The sequence below is a fragment of the Oryctolagus cuniculus genome, chromosome 6, assembly GCF_964237555.1.
Source record: "Oryctolagus cuniculus chromosome 6, mOryCun1.1, whole genome shotgun sequence".
Lineage (NCBI taxonomy): Eukaryota > Metazoa > Chordata > Mammalia > Lagomorpha > Leporidae > Oryctolagus > Oryctolagus cuniculus.
The window spans coordinates 55,568,240-55,581,601 of NC_091437.1; the positions used below are offsets into that span (position 1 = coordinate 55,568,240).

Sequence of the window (13,362 nt, forward strand, 5' to 3'; positions counted from 1 at the left end):
TGGAGGGTGAGCCAGAACTTTGTGAGGGAGGGCAGTGCCTGGGGCCTGAGGAGACAGCATAAGCCCCTTCTTCCCTTGCTTCATCCAAGAGGAACCTGCTCCTGGGGTGGAGGAGAAGAGCTGCTGTCTTAAAATGTGGGCCAACAGGTCCAGGTCAGGTCTGTAGCCAAGTCGAGATGCTCAGTCTCTTAGCGGAGAGCAGGCCCAGGCAGGAAGGTAAGAGGGGCCTCCTGGGGGGCTCGGGCCTGGAGCAGTTGCTTAGGTCATTGCGAGATGAAAAGTCGGGGCTTAGCAGCTTTGTCTGGAGGAACTGGGTGTCAAGGGCATAACCAGCCAGGATTCTTAAAAGCTGGTGCTTTTAGGAAGGAAAAAGAAGTTAAAAACAAGAAGAAACAAATAGGAATCTTCTCTCTCGCTCTTACTCCTTTTCCAGAGCTCAGTAAAGAGGTGTAGGTTTGTGCCAGTATGATGGTGTTTCAGAAACACACAAGCTCCTCCTCCTCCCTTAGGCGGGCTCTCATTTCTTTATTCTTACCCTTTTGTTTTAGAACATTTTTATTAGTCCTTTTTTGTCTTAGAATTTTTAAACAGCTGTTTATAAAAACAACAAATACACAACACAAAACGCGGTAAAAATAACTCACTATATGGTACATATACTTAGACGGTGTGATATATTTATATAATAAAAGATGAAAATAGTCACTTTCCATAATAAAAATAAGTTCTATTTTTTGTTTATTTTACAATATACTTAATATTCTCTCTTCTTTTGCTTTCTCTCCAGCTTCCTCTCCTTCACTCCGAATCTCGGTGTGGGGGGGGTCCCACGAGGCTGTGCCCAGCCCACCAAGCTGGAGTCTGAGAGGCAGTGGGCAGAGGCTTAGGAGCAGGGGTGGCAGCCACACTCTAAGTGTCTCTCCACCTCTTCCACAAACGAGGAGCCGTCCGTGCACTGGAAGACGTATTTCCGCCTCTTGCTGCGGGTGGGCTGGCAGCACTGGGGGCCGCAGCCCCCGCGACACTCCACCATGGGCACCTTAGAGGCTGTGGCGCATGACGCATACCCTTTCTGGCGGCGGATCACCTCTCGAACCACCTCCCCCAGGCACGGGGTTTCTGCAGAGGGCAGAAGAGGTAAGGTCAGGGCACGGGCAGCGTGGGTGGCTGGTTGGGTCCTGCATGGTTGTTCCCAGGACTGGGCTCTACAGGCCCCAGTACTTGCTCATTCACGTGTCCACAGCCCCCCTCCCCTCAGCCCACCCCTACAAATCCATCCACCCATGCACGCGTCCAGCTAATTCACAGATGCTAAGCACCATTTGTTGTGCCAGGCTCTATACCAGAAACAGAACATAGCCCTGAGGATGTAAATTATGGCAGAGCCAGGCCTAGGCCCGTTCTTCAAGACACGGCCAACTGTGGGCTCAATCTTGTCTCTATACATGTTTAGATTACTCTACACATGCTTAAAATTAAATAGCAATGTTCAAACACCAGGAGATTTAACTTAAGAATTTGGATTTCCAGCTTCTATGAAAACCAAGAGGATTGGCAAGGCTGAGCCTGCGTCATAATGGTAGGTGAGGTTGAATGCAGAAGGAGCCGATCTCCAGTTTGCCCTGGTCCCCACCACTCCCAGCAGTCTGTCTCCTTTGGTCCAGAGGGTAGATGGTAATAATATAAACATCTCAGTGAATGCATGTATATATGAAGAAAAGGGACAAGTGTATTCAAGAACACCTAGAAAAAGGGAGTTGGCCTGGACCAACGCCGGGCCAGGCCAGGGAGGCTTCTCTGGGCCGTGGTGTTGGAGTTGAGATCTGGATGAAGAGTGCAAGTTAATGAGGCCAAGAAGCTTCAGGCATGAGCTTTGCTAGAATTCCTGGAGATGACTGGAGGGAGGGGAAAGGATCCCTACGTCTGCCTGTGTATTCCAGACCCCGACCCACCTCTTCGTCCGCACCCTCTGCTATCCTCATTGCCTGGAAGAATGTCTGGATCCGGGCACTAAGAAGGGGATGGTGGGCTTGGAGCAGGGAGCCTCGCCTCACAGCCCAGGCAAGTCTCTCCTTGTCCTCCAGCCTGTTCCACCATCTGGAAAACGGTGACTCTTTTACCTGTTCTGCTTAGTGACTGACAGGCTCTTCCGAACAGCAGGGGAAAATGTGGATGTTTACTGGCTTAAGCCTTCTAACAATTCAGGTGTTTTAAGCTGATGCGGTATGAGATGAGGGGAGGGTGTTTCACCTGGCAGTTGGGATGCCTGTGTCCCATATTCACCAGCTCCGGACTCCAGCTACTTTCTAATGCAGACCCTGGGAGGCAGGGGTGACGATTCAGGTGAGTGGACTCCGGCCTCCCACATGGGAGAGCTGCGCTGAGCTGCTGGCTCCCGGCTTTGGCTCCCCTGGCCTGTTGCAGGCATTTTGAAAGTGAACCAGTCGAAATGAATGTGAATGCTTTCTCGCTCATACAAATATAACAAATTAAAAATAAATTTATTTTGGTATAAAAATTATGAACTCTATGCATATGATGGATCCCCAAAAGATCAGGGAAAATGCCTATTATAAAAACACTATGCATGGATTTCAAAGTTTATTTTGCTCCAAAATAAACTCAATCCCATTTTCCCACAAACTTTTTGAGGTACTGTCATATGAGAATATGTCAGACCAAAGAACTGTCTTCTACTGATCCAATAGCAGGACTGGAGACCACAGAGTGACATCTGCAGCGGCATCTCAAGTGAAGACAGGTGCAAAAGAAGCGGTGTAGACAACCCAGACTGCTCATGCTTCCTTCCCCAGGGGGATCCCCGATCATCATCTTCTGTATATATTTGTTTCATCTTGAAATTGGTTTTACCCTTTGTTTATAAGTCTTTTCAGAATCTCATTTTTATTATTTTCCCTTTAAACATTTTTTAATTAAAAATTACTCTGAGAGCGAGCGAGATGGACAGGAGAGAGATCTCCCTAAATGCCTGCAACAGGAGGGGCTGGGCCAGGCAGGAGCTGGGGGCTGGGAACTCAGTCCAGGTACCCATGTGAGTGGGAGGGAGCCAAGAACTAGAGCCTTCGCCTGCTGCCTCCTAGTCGTCCTGTATTAGCAGGAGGCTGGAATCGGGATCAGAACTGGGACTCAACTCAGGGGCTCTGTGGGTATCCTGACAGTCAGTTTAAACACAATGTCAAATGCCTGCCCCTAACGTTTTATTTGGGGCAAAACTGTACATACTTATAAGGTACAATGTAGTGTTTTGATACATGTCTACATTGGTGGAATAATTAGGGTAATTATATCACCTCAACTTTATCATTTCTTTGTGATAAGAACATTCAGAATCCTCTTTTCCAAGTATTTTGAAATATTCAGTACAATATTGTTAACTCTATTCACCCTAGGTCACCAGGACTCCCCTATTCTCCCCCTCTAACTATAACTCTGTACCCACTGGCCTTCCTCTCCACCACCCCTTCTGCAGCCTCTGGTAACTACTATTCAGCTACTTCCATGAGATCAATGATTTTATGTTCCACAAGTGAGATCAGGTGGTATCTCTCTGTGCCTGACTTCCACTTAACATAAGGTGTTACGGCTCCACCCGCGTTGTCACAAATGACAGGATTTCATTTCTCATGGCTGAGCAGTCTTTCACTGTGTGTGTATGCACGGCATGTTCTATATCCATTCATCTGTTTATGGACATTGAGATTGATTTCGTATCTTGGCTGCTGTTGAATAGGGCCACAATAAATACGGGAATGCAGACGTCTCTGACGTATCAATTCTTATATATATACTTAGTAGTGGCCTTTCTGGGTCATGTGGTAGTCCTAATTTTTATTTTTGAAAAATCTCTATTTTTTCATAGTAGCTGTGCTTGTTTGCATTCTCATCAACAGTGTGTAAGGGTTACCTCTTCACATCCTTGGTAGCGCTTGTTGGCTGTGGTTTTCAGATAACAGCTCCTCTAAGTGGTGTGAGGTGATGTTTCACTGTGGTGTTGATTTGCACTCCCCTGATGTTGAGCATTTTCTCATATACCTGTTGGCCATTTATGTCTTTTGAGAAATGTCTATTTATATCTATTGCCCATTTTAAAAATCAGAACATATGTTAGGCTGAGTTCATGGTCTGTTCTGGATATTAACCTCCTGTCAGCTGTTTGGTTTGCAGATGTTTTCTCCTGTTCTGGAGGTTGTCTTTTCACTCTGTTGATTGTTGCTTTTGGTGTGCAGAGGCTTTTTAGTTCAATGTAATTCCACTTGTCGCTTTCTGCTTTGTGTGCCTGTGCCTTTGAGGTCTTAACTAAAACAAATCCATGTCTAGCCTAACGTCATGATGCTTTCCTCTTATAGTTTTGTGTGTTACATGTCAGTTTTTACTCAATTTTGAGTTGATTTTTGCATGGACTGAGAGAGATGGGTCTACTTTCATTCTTCTGCATATGGATATTTAATTTTCCCAGAACCATGTATTGAAGAGACTTTGCTTTCTCCAAGTATGCCCCCCAAAAATTCATTGAAAATCAGTTGACTGGGGCTGATAATGTGGTATAGTGAGTTAAGCTGTTTGCCTACAATGCTGGCATCTATTCTGGGCCATTCCACTTCTGTTGCTTTGCCAGGTGCATTAGCAGGGAGCTGGATCAGAAGATGGCCTACGCCCTTAGACTCCTGCCACTCATGTAATAGACCTGGATGAAGCTCCTGGCCCACCCCCGGTCACTGGTTCACTCCCCAGATGACTGCAGTGACCAGCACTGGGCCAGGCTGAAGCCATGAGCCAGCTTTATCCAGGTCTCCCATGTGGGCAGGGAAAAGCAGGGAGCTGGATCAGAAGTGGAGTGTCTAGGACTCATACTGGAGCCCATTTGGGATGCCAGTATCGCAGGCTGTGATTTTACCCACTATACCACAATGGTGGCCCTGGAAATATGGAACTTGAAAAAAGTTTACAGTTTATTCATCTCTGTGAAAAATTTACACACTCACTGTATATAAAGTCATTTCTAAACCTTTACTCCTGCTGCTGTGATCCAATCTCCAGCTCACTTTTTGCCTGCACCAACACTGGCCTTTGCAGTCCCCCTGACCTTCTTCACTCTAATGTTGTGCTCCTTTTGCTGTTTTCTTGAGGTCTGTTTCTCACACAGGCTGTGACTTGTTATTCTGTGTGGACTCATTTAGCCAAGGAATCCTAAGTCATAGCAAAGCCAGTTGTCTTGCCACCACCAAAATGAGTTCTGAATCCAAACACAGAGGTGACACAGCAAGAATAGTCCTGTCCATTTTGACTAATTTTTCTGAATTTATGTCTTAGGAACTGCTGCTTTCCCAGGTGGAGAACATCATTGACCATTAGTTTCCTCTGAAGGAGTTGGTTAGCCATGAACTTCCTGGTCTGTACAGGTGCTATGTCATTCATGAGGGTGGTCAACCCTCATGTGGCCAAGGAGGAAGAGCATCCAGAACTTTTTGAGTGTCATTGTGCATTTTGGAATAAGGCTACTAAGCTGTACGATGTGGAACAGAAGTGGTGGAAGTGGGCATCTTTGCTGTGTTCCATAATTTAGAAGAAATTGTTTCCACGTCCCCCCATTCAGTATGTTAGTGTGGGGTTGCCATATCTGGCCTGTATCACATTGAGGTACATACCATCTACACCTAATTGGTTTGAGAGCCTGCATCATGAGGGGATTTTGAATTTTGTCAAATGCTTTTTTGCTTCTATTGAAATAAACGTGATTTTTGTCCTTTTCACAATACATGTGGTTTATCATTTTTTTTTTTTTTGACAGGCAGAGTGGACAGAGAGAGAGACAGAGAGAAAGGTCTTCCTTTGCCGTTAGTTCACCCTCCAATGGCTGCCGCGGCCAGCGTGCTGCGGCCAGCGCACCGCACTGATCCGATGGCAGGAGCCAGGTACTTTGGCCATCCTCCACTGCACTCCCTGGCCACAGCAGAGAGCTGGCCTGGAAGAGGGCAACCGGGACTAGAACCCAGTGTGCCGGCGCCGCAAGGCAGAGGATTAGCCTAGTGAGCTGCGGCGCTGGCGGTTTATCATGTTTACTGATTTGTGAATGTGGAATTATTGCACACCTGGGATGACTCCCACTTGATCATACTGAGTGATTTTTTTTTAAAATATGCTACTAAATTTGCATCAGGTAATATTGACTTATAGATTAATTTGTTACATCCATGTTTGGTTTTGTTATCAGGATAATGATAGTATGCAGTTTCCTTTCTTTCTTGTATGTGTCCTTGTCTGGTTGTGGTATCAGGTTAATGGTAGCCTGGTAGAATGAGTTTATAACTATTACCTCCATTTTGAATTTCTGGAATAGTTGGAGAATTGGGATTAGTTCTTTTAACTGTTAGGTAGAATGCAGAAGTAAAGGCATTAGGCTTTGGGTTTTTCTTTGATGAGAGACTTGTTACTACTGATTCTGCTTCCTTACTTGTTTTTGGTCTGTTCAAATTTTCTATTCTTTGTAATTCTATCTTGGTAGGTTGTGCATGACTGGGAATTCACTGTTTTCTTCCAGATTATTAAATCTTTTGGTGTATAACTGTCCATAAAGGTCCTTATGATACTGTGTATTTCTGGGCTATCAGTTATAACAGCTCCTTTTTTTATCTTTGAGTCTTCTTTTTTTCTTAGTCTAAGTAAAGGTTTATAAGTTTTATCTTTAAAAAAACTGATTTTCTTGATCTTTTATACCAGTCTTATAGTGTCTGACTTATTTTTGTTCTGATCTTTATCAGCTCCTTCTATTTAATGGTTGTTTGTTTTCCTAATTCCTTGAGATACAGTGTTAGGTTGTTTATATGAGATCTTTTTTGATACTTATTGCTATAAACTTCTCTCTTAGAACTACTTTTGCTGTATCCAATGGGTTTTGGTATGTTGTGTTTTAATTCTGACTTGCCTTAAGAATTTTTTAAAAAATTTATTTACTTGAAAGTCAGAATTACACAGAGAAGGAGAAGCAGAGAGAGGTTTTCCATCTGCTGGTTCATTCCCCAGTTGCCCACAACGGCTGGAGCTGCGCCGATCTGGAGCCAGGAGCTTCTTTGGGTTTCCCACGCAATTGCAAGGGCCCAAGGTGTTGAGCCATCTTCCATTGCTTTCCCAGGCCACAGCAGAGAGCCGGATCGGAAGTGGAGCAGCCAGGACTCGAAATGGTTCCCATATGGGATGCCGGAACTGCAGGTGGAGGCCTTATCTACTACGCCACAGCGCCGGCCCCACATTTTTATTTTCTTTCTTTATATTGCATGTTCCTTAACAATTTACTTCCAATCTCAAGTGTGAAAGTTATTTATATACCACCATTACAGCCATGGAATATTATAATGTGATTATGAATGTACCTCTATCAATGGGTTTTATACTTTCATGTGTTTTTATGATTGCCAACATTTTTTTTTTAAAATATTTACTTATTTATTTGAAAGGCAGGGGCTGTGCCGTGGCATAGTGGATGAAGCTGCCACCTGTGGTGCCAGCATTCCATATGGGTGCTCCACTTCTGATCCGGGAAAGCAGAAGCTGGCCCAAGTCCTTGGGCCCCTGCACCCGTGTGGGAGACCTGCAGGAGGCTCCTGGCACCTAGATTCAGATCGGCTCAGCTCCAGCTGTTGTGGCCAGTAGAGTGGCCAGTTGGGGAGTGAACCAGAAGATGGAAAACACCTCTCTGCCTCTCCTTCTCTGTCTCTTTCAAATAAATCTTAAAAAAAAAAAAAAAAGGCAGAGTGACAGGGAGAGGAACAGAGAAGGAAAGACAGAGAGAAAAATCTTCCATACTCTGATTCACTACCCAAATGGCTGCAACAGCTGGAGTTGAGCCAGGATCCAGGAACCACAAGCTTCTTCTGGGTCTTCCACTTGTATTCAGTGGCCTTCCACTGCTTTCTCAGGTACATTTGCAAGGAGCTGGGTTGGAAGTGGAGTGGCTGGGACTTGAACTGGCGCCCATATGGGATGCTGGCACTGTAGGAGGCAGCTTTACTTGCTGCGCCACAGCACTATCCTCTTGCTTTTAGTCCAGGCACTTTTGTAGGCATTTCTTATTAGGCTGTTCTGGTGCTGATGAATCCCCTTAGTGTTTGCTTGTCTGGAAAACACTCTGTCTCCTTCATTTTTGAAGTATGGTTTCGTGAGGTGTAGTATTCTGGCTGTGTTTTTTTCTTTAGCACTTTGTATACAGGTCATTCCATTCTTTTCTAAAGTACAAGGTTTCTGCTGAGGAATCTGCTGATAGTGCGAGATTCCCTTACAGTGACTTGATACTTTTCCTTTGCTGCTTTTAGAATTCTCTGAGTTTTGATATTTGATTATAATGCGCCTCAGCCATGTTGAATGTACTTGGGAACTTTGAATTTCCTTGATCTGAATGTCCATCTCTCTCGCAGAATTTGGGAAGTTTTCAGCATTATTTCATTTAAGTCTTCTGTGCCTTTTTCCATCTCTTCTCCCTCTGGAACTCCTATAATGCAAATATTAATTTTTTTCTTTGAGTTATGTTAAGGGGCTTGTCTTCAGGTTCAGAATTTCTTTTTGGCTATTCAAAATTCTCCATTGTATTATCAATCATTGAGTTCTTCAGCTTCTAGGTTTTTCTTTGGTTCTTTTAAAATGGTATCTATGTCTTTGGTGAATTTCTCATTCCAAACATGAATTGTTTTCATGTCGTCATTGAATTGTCCAGCTGTATCACATGTATCTCACGGAGTTTCCTTAAGCTCATTGTTACTTTCTTTTCAGGCATTTCATAAATTTCCTTTTCTTTGTGTTTAGCTACTGGAGAATTATTGTGTTCCTGTGGTGGGGTCATATTTCCTTGCTGTTTCATATTTCTTGTGTCTCTATGTTGAAATCTGCACATGTGCCTCTTCCAGGCTTTCAGGAAGGTGGGTCCTGGGGTGTTGACTGGGCAGGGTCTGTTGGCCTTGGTTCTGGGTGGGTGCAGTCTCTGTGCCATTTCTTCAGCTGTAATCCATGTCAGCATTGGATGCTGGGGTCACAGAAGCAGGGGGCTTGGCTCCTTTCTTTACTCCAAGTTTCTGTGCTCCACAGAGCCTCCCCCACTCGCCTTTGTATTCCAGGCTCTTCTTCCCCCCTTTCAGTTGGAACACCGTTGTGGTCCTTTCTGGCAGGAGGGGCACACATTTGGCAGCCCTGACCGGCCATCTTGCTGATGTTACTCAAGAATCTTCACCTTTGATTCTTGACTTTGGTTTCATGTCATCCTCACAATAACCCTGGGCAGTAGCTGCCCCGGGTTATCTGCTCTCTGGGATGAGGAATTGTGGCCCAGAGATGAAGTATGCTTCCTGAGGGCACACGGGTTCTCAGCGACAGAGCTCAGCCCTCTTCATCAAGACCACACGGTTATGTCCAACTGCCAAGACTCCTAACCTGGATTTTCATGAAGCCGGGTTATAATGTAGTTTCAGCTGCCAGACTCTTAGCACTGAGTTAGGTGCCAGATACTCTGCAAGTCTTCTGAATACGACAGTGGGCTCCAGTGACCCTCACCTCTTGGTGTTCATGCCTACAGGCAGTCCCCTCCCTCCATAAAGGTACCCTACCCTTGTAACCAATACGGTGCTGTGGGAAGCATGGTGAAGGTGACTCCCATGGCTCTGTCATTTCAGACATGGCAGCTTCCTCTTTGCACTCTGGGGAGAGCCAGCTTCCCTGTTCTCAGACAGAAACTGAAGCCTCTTGCCCACAACGTGCATGAAGGCAGTGTACCACACTGGAAACACTTCCTGCTGCTTGAACTACAGCCCTGGCTGTGTTGACTGCAACAGCAAGTGCCCTGCCCCCCAGCCAGGCTGTTGCTGAATCCCCAATGCACACGAACTGTATGGAGTGAAAACTGCTGTGGCTTTGAGCTGCTATATTTGTCAGTATAGTATAGCTCCTGTTTTCAAGATGAGGAAATCAAGGCTTAGAACGTGACCGAACCAAGGCCCTGCAGCTCCTAAGTGGCACATCCAGGGCTGGATCTCTGACCCCTGCTTCCTTACTCGGTCTTCCCTCCCAAGTGCACAGGAGACCCACCTTGTTCACAGTGCTCCCCGCTGAAGCCGGGCTGGCACACGCAGTAGGGTTCCCCTCGATCGGAGATGTGGCACTGTCCGTGGTGACACTTGAAGGCTGAGCAGGCATTGGCAGACTCGTTCTTGTGGTCACACAAAGCCCCTCCATAGCCCTCGGCACACTTGCACACGTATGAGGTCCCGGTCGCCACGCATGTTCCGTGGTTGCAGCTGGTGGTGGAGGAGAGAACCAGACCCACGTTAGTGATGCGGGAGGCTTCCTCTGGGCCCCGGCTCAGAACAGGAAGCCCAGAGCTGCGCGTATGCTGACAGGCCTTCTCCATCCCATGGTATGCCCTCTGCTAGGCCAGAGGCTAAAAACCTGTCTGTCCTTAAATACTCTGTCCAGTGGCTGACCCGCTGGAAGCCTGTGAGCCCCGCCCCAAGTCCAGTGGTGGGCATGACAGTGGCTGGCTGCTTTGATGCTTTATGTGGGGCCATCATGACTCAGCTGTCCACAAGGAGAACCACTGCTTGACTGAATCTCAGCCTTCAATAAACATGTTAATTGACTTGCTTCATTAAATGGCAACATGATTACTGCTACAGTAACTACTAGTCTGAGAATCCGAACTTCCAGATGCTTTAAAATCTGATACTTTTTGAGCACTGATTCACAAGTAGAACATCCCACACCTGACCTCATTGGACAGGTTGCAGTCAAAATGTAGGTATACTAAAAATACTGAAGAAAATTACCTTCAGGCTACGTGCAAAGCTGTGCATGAAACATAAATGGCATGGACTTGGCTCTCATCCCATGCCAGCTCAGGATGCATATGGAAATATTACACAATCTGAAGAGGTCCTGGATGCTTCTGGTCCCAAGCATTTTGGGTAAGGGATACTCTCAATCTGCACTGCCACCCAAAGGTGCCACTTGCCGTACACCAGGCGTGGGGTTACTGCGTTCCATCTCCTGTTGCTCTGAAATGCCTGCAGCAACCCCTCCTTGGTAGCTCCTATGCAACAGAGTGTCTTACCCTCATCTCCTAGACGGCCAGACTGCCGGCAAAGCTTCTATTCACAATGCATCCCTGTCCCCAGTGGGGTGACGCTAAAAAACCAGGCTTTATCTGAAGTACAGAGTCAAACCCGCACACATGCTCAAGAGCACCGAACTCATGCTAGGGACCCCCCTCCCAGTCTCTTTCCAAAATACTACTTCCCTACTTGTTCGGCCCACCAATTATCAATGTTGGCTCTGGACTGATTCATAGTTGTTAACGCTAAGAATACTGGGTCTCTTCAGGTGGCATAAGGCTGGGCACAAAGGAGGCCCTTCATCAATATGTGTTGAATGAGTAATAAAAGATTCAGCTATGGGCCGGTGCCGCGGCTCACTAGGCTAATCCTCCACCTAGCAGCACTGGCACACCGGGTTCTAGTCCCGGTCGGGGCACCGGATTCTGTCCCGGTTGCCCCTCTTCCAGGCCGCTCTCTGCTGTGGCCAGGGAGTGCAGTGGAGGATGGCCCAAGTGCTTGGGCCCTGCACCCCATGGGAGACCAGGATAAGCACCTGGCTCCTGCCATCGGATCAGCGCGGTGCGCCGGCCACAGCGTGGCAGCCATTGGAAGGTGAACCAATGGCAAAGGAAGACCTTTGTCTCTGTCTCTCTCTCTCTCACTATCCACTCTGCCTGTCAAAAAAAAAAAATTCAGCTATGACCAGTGAAGTGGCTGTGTGTGTCTATTCATACCTGACGTCCTCATGGGGCTCTGGCCGAAGGGGTGGCAAACTGAGGCTCAAATTCACTCTCATCCCCTTCATCGCCCACAGGCTGTCTTGGCCTGAATGGCTACCTTTTCCTAGTTGACAGGTGCAAGGGTTGAGAGGCCAGGCTATGAGGCCTGCCTGGGGGACAGGTGATTTGACCAAGGCCCTGTGTGCAGATGCCTCTGCATGAGAGCAGCTGCCCTGGGTGTGCAGGCTCAGCCTCCTGTCTCCAGCAGAAACCAGCGCCTGCCTCCAGTCTGACCACACTGCCTCCAGCAGGCACCAGCGCCCAATTCTCAGGCACTGGCAGAGACCGAGTCCCTGATGGGAGTCCAAGGGAGCAGCCTGAAGCTCTGGAGACACTGACCTGTGGCTGAGGCAGGGGTCCCGGGCCTCCTGGTCGCACAGAGGGCCTGTCCAGCCAGGGTGGCACTCACACACCACGCTGTCCTTCTCCACCGAGCGGCACAGGCCGTGCTTGCACACCGTGCAGGACTTGCAGCCTGGCGAGACCCCCAGCGACTGCGGCGGGAGGGCCTTGAAGTCCTGCAGCTCGTTGTTGATGCGCACCTCGTGGATACAGCCGTGAAAGCCGCCCAGCGGCCGGTCTGTGCCCTGGCGCAAGGCCGAGAGGCCCGTGGAGGTGGGAATGCCTGCGAGAGGGGAGCCGGGTTAGCCTGAAAGCCCTCCCCTTGCCCGCCCAGCAGTCCTGTCCCTGGGGAGAGGAAGCACCCTTCACATGCTCACGGGTAAGCAGTTAGAGCACTCAGCTTGTGCTGATCACCTGCAGGTAATGGGCCCGCACATCTCTCGTCCTGCACTAGGGCTCCCGAAGAAGCTTCAGTTCATTACCAATATTTAAAGAAAGGAAAGATAAAAACTACAAATCCCATACAATTTTAGGCTTCCCTGGGGGAAATAAAATGAGGCGATCTGGCTACACGTAGCCACAGAGCAGGCACTGGGAGTGCACCAGTTACTCTGCTGTCCCCACAGATCCTGCAGGAGAACCCAAGTAGAGGGGCTCCGGGGGCAGTCCTGGGCCGTGGAACCAGGGGGTTCAAGGATTACAGACCATGTCTGCTGTGACTGCCTCTTCTCTGTGTCTCCAGGACCTCTCTGTTTTGCAGTGAAGCCTGGTCTGTGTTTTCATTCCTCCCTTTTAATGCGACTCCCTGCTCACACCCTGTAGCTGGGAGTGACACCTGCCAGACAGCTGGAAGTAGGGGACCTGGTGTTGTTCTGGCCACCACAGGGGGAGAGGGTGGGAGGGGGCTACAGCTTGTTCCCTGGGAAGATGCTGGCCCCTCAGGGATTGCATTGGGTCCCCTGCATGCAAACACCCTGTGGACAGTGCAGATTCTTGGGCCTAGAGCTGGACACTTTGGGAAGCAGTGTTAGCAGTGCGTCTCCTGTGTTCATCTGTGAACCTCACAGTACTGGAGGAGGCCGCAGAGCCTGGACCCGCATCCATCTCCTGGCTCCCCTCTGACCCCTGCCCACCCATTCCATCTCCAGTCC

General features: G+C 47.9%; 1 protein-coding gene and 1 pseudogene across 1 annotated transcript in view; both read right to left on the minus strand.

Moving 5' to 3' along the window:
• Positions 1 to 505: 505 nt before the first annotated feature.
• SLIT3 (slit guidance ligand 3) overlaps positions 506 to 13,362 on the minus strand; it is a 642,229-nt gene continuing 629,372 nt past the window's right edge. The window contains exons 34-36 of the mRNA XM_002710368.5: positions 12,209 to 12,494; positions 10,087 to 10,295; positions 506 to 1,119 (exon numbers count right to left, since the gene is read on the minus strand). Of these exons, the coding sequence (XP_002710414.3) occupies positions 884 to 1,119; positions 10,087 to 10,295; positions 12,209 to 12,494 (731 nt within the window). The 3' untranslated portion in view covers positions 506 to 883. The remainder of the gene's footprint in view (positions 1,120 to 10,086; positions 10,296 to 12,208; positions 12,495 to 13,362) is intronic.
• LOC127490706 (small ribosomal subunit protein eS24-like) lies at positions 2,922 to 10,077 on the minus strand (annotated as a pseudogene).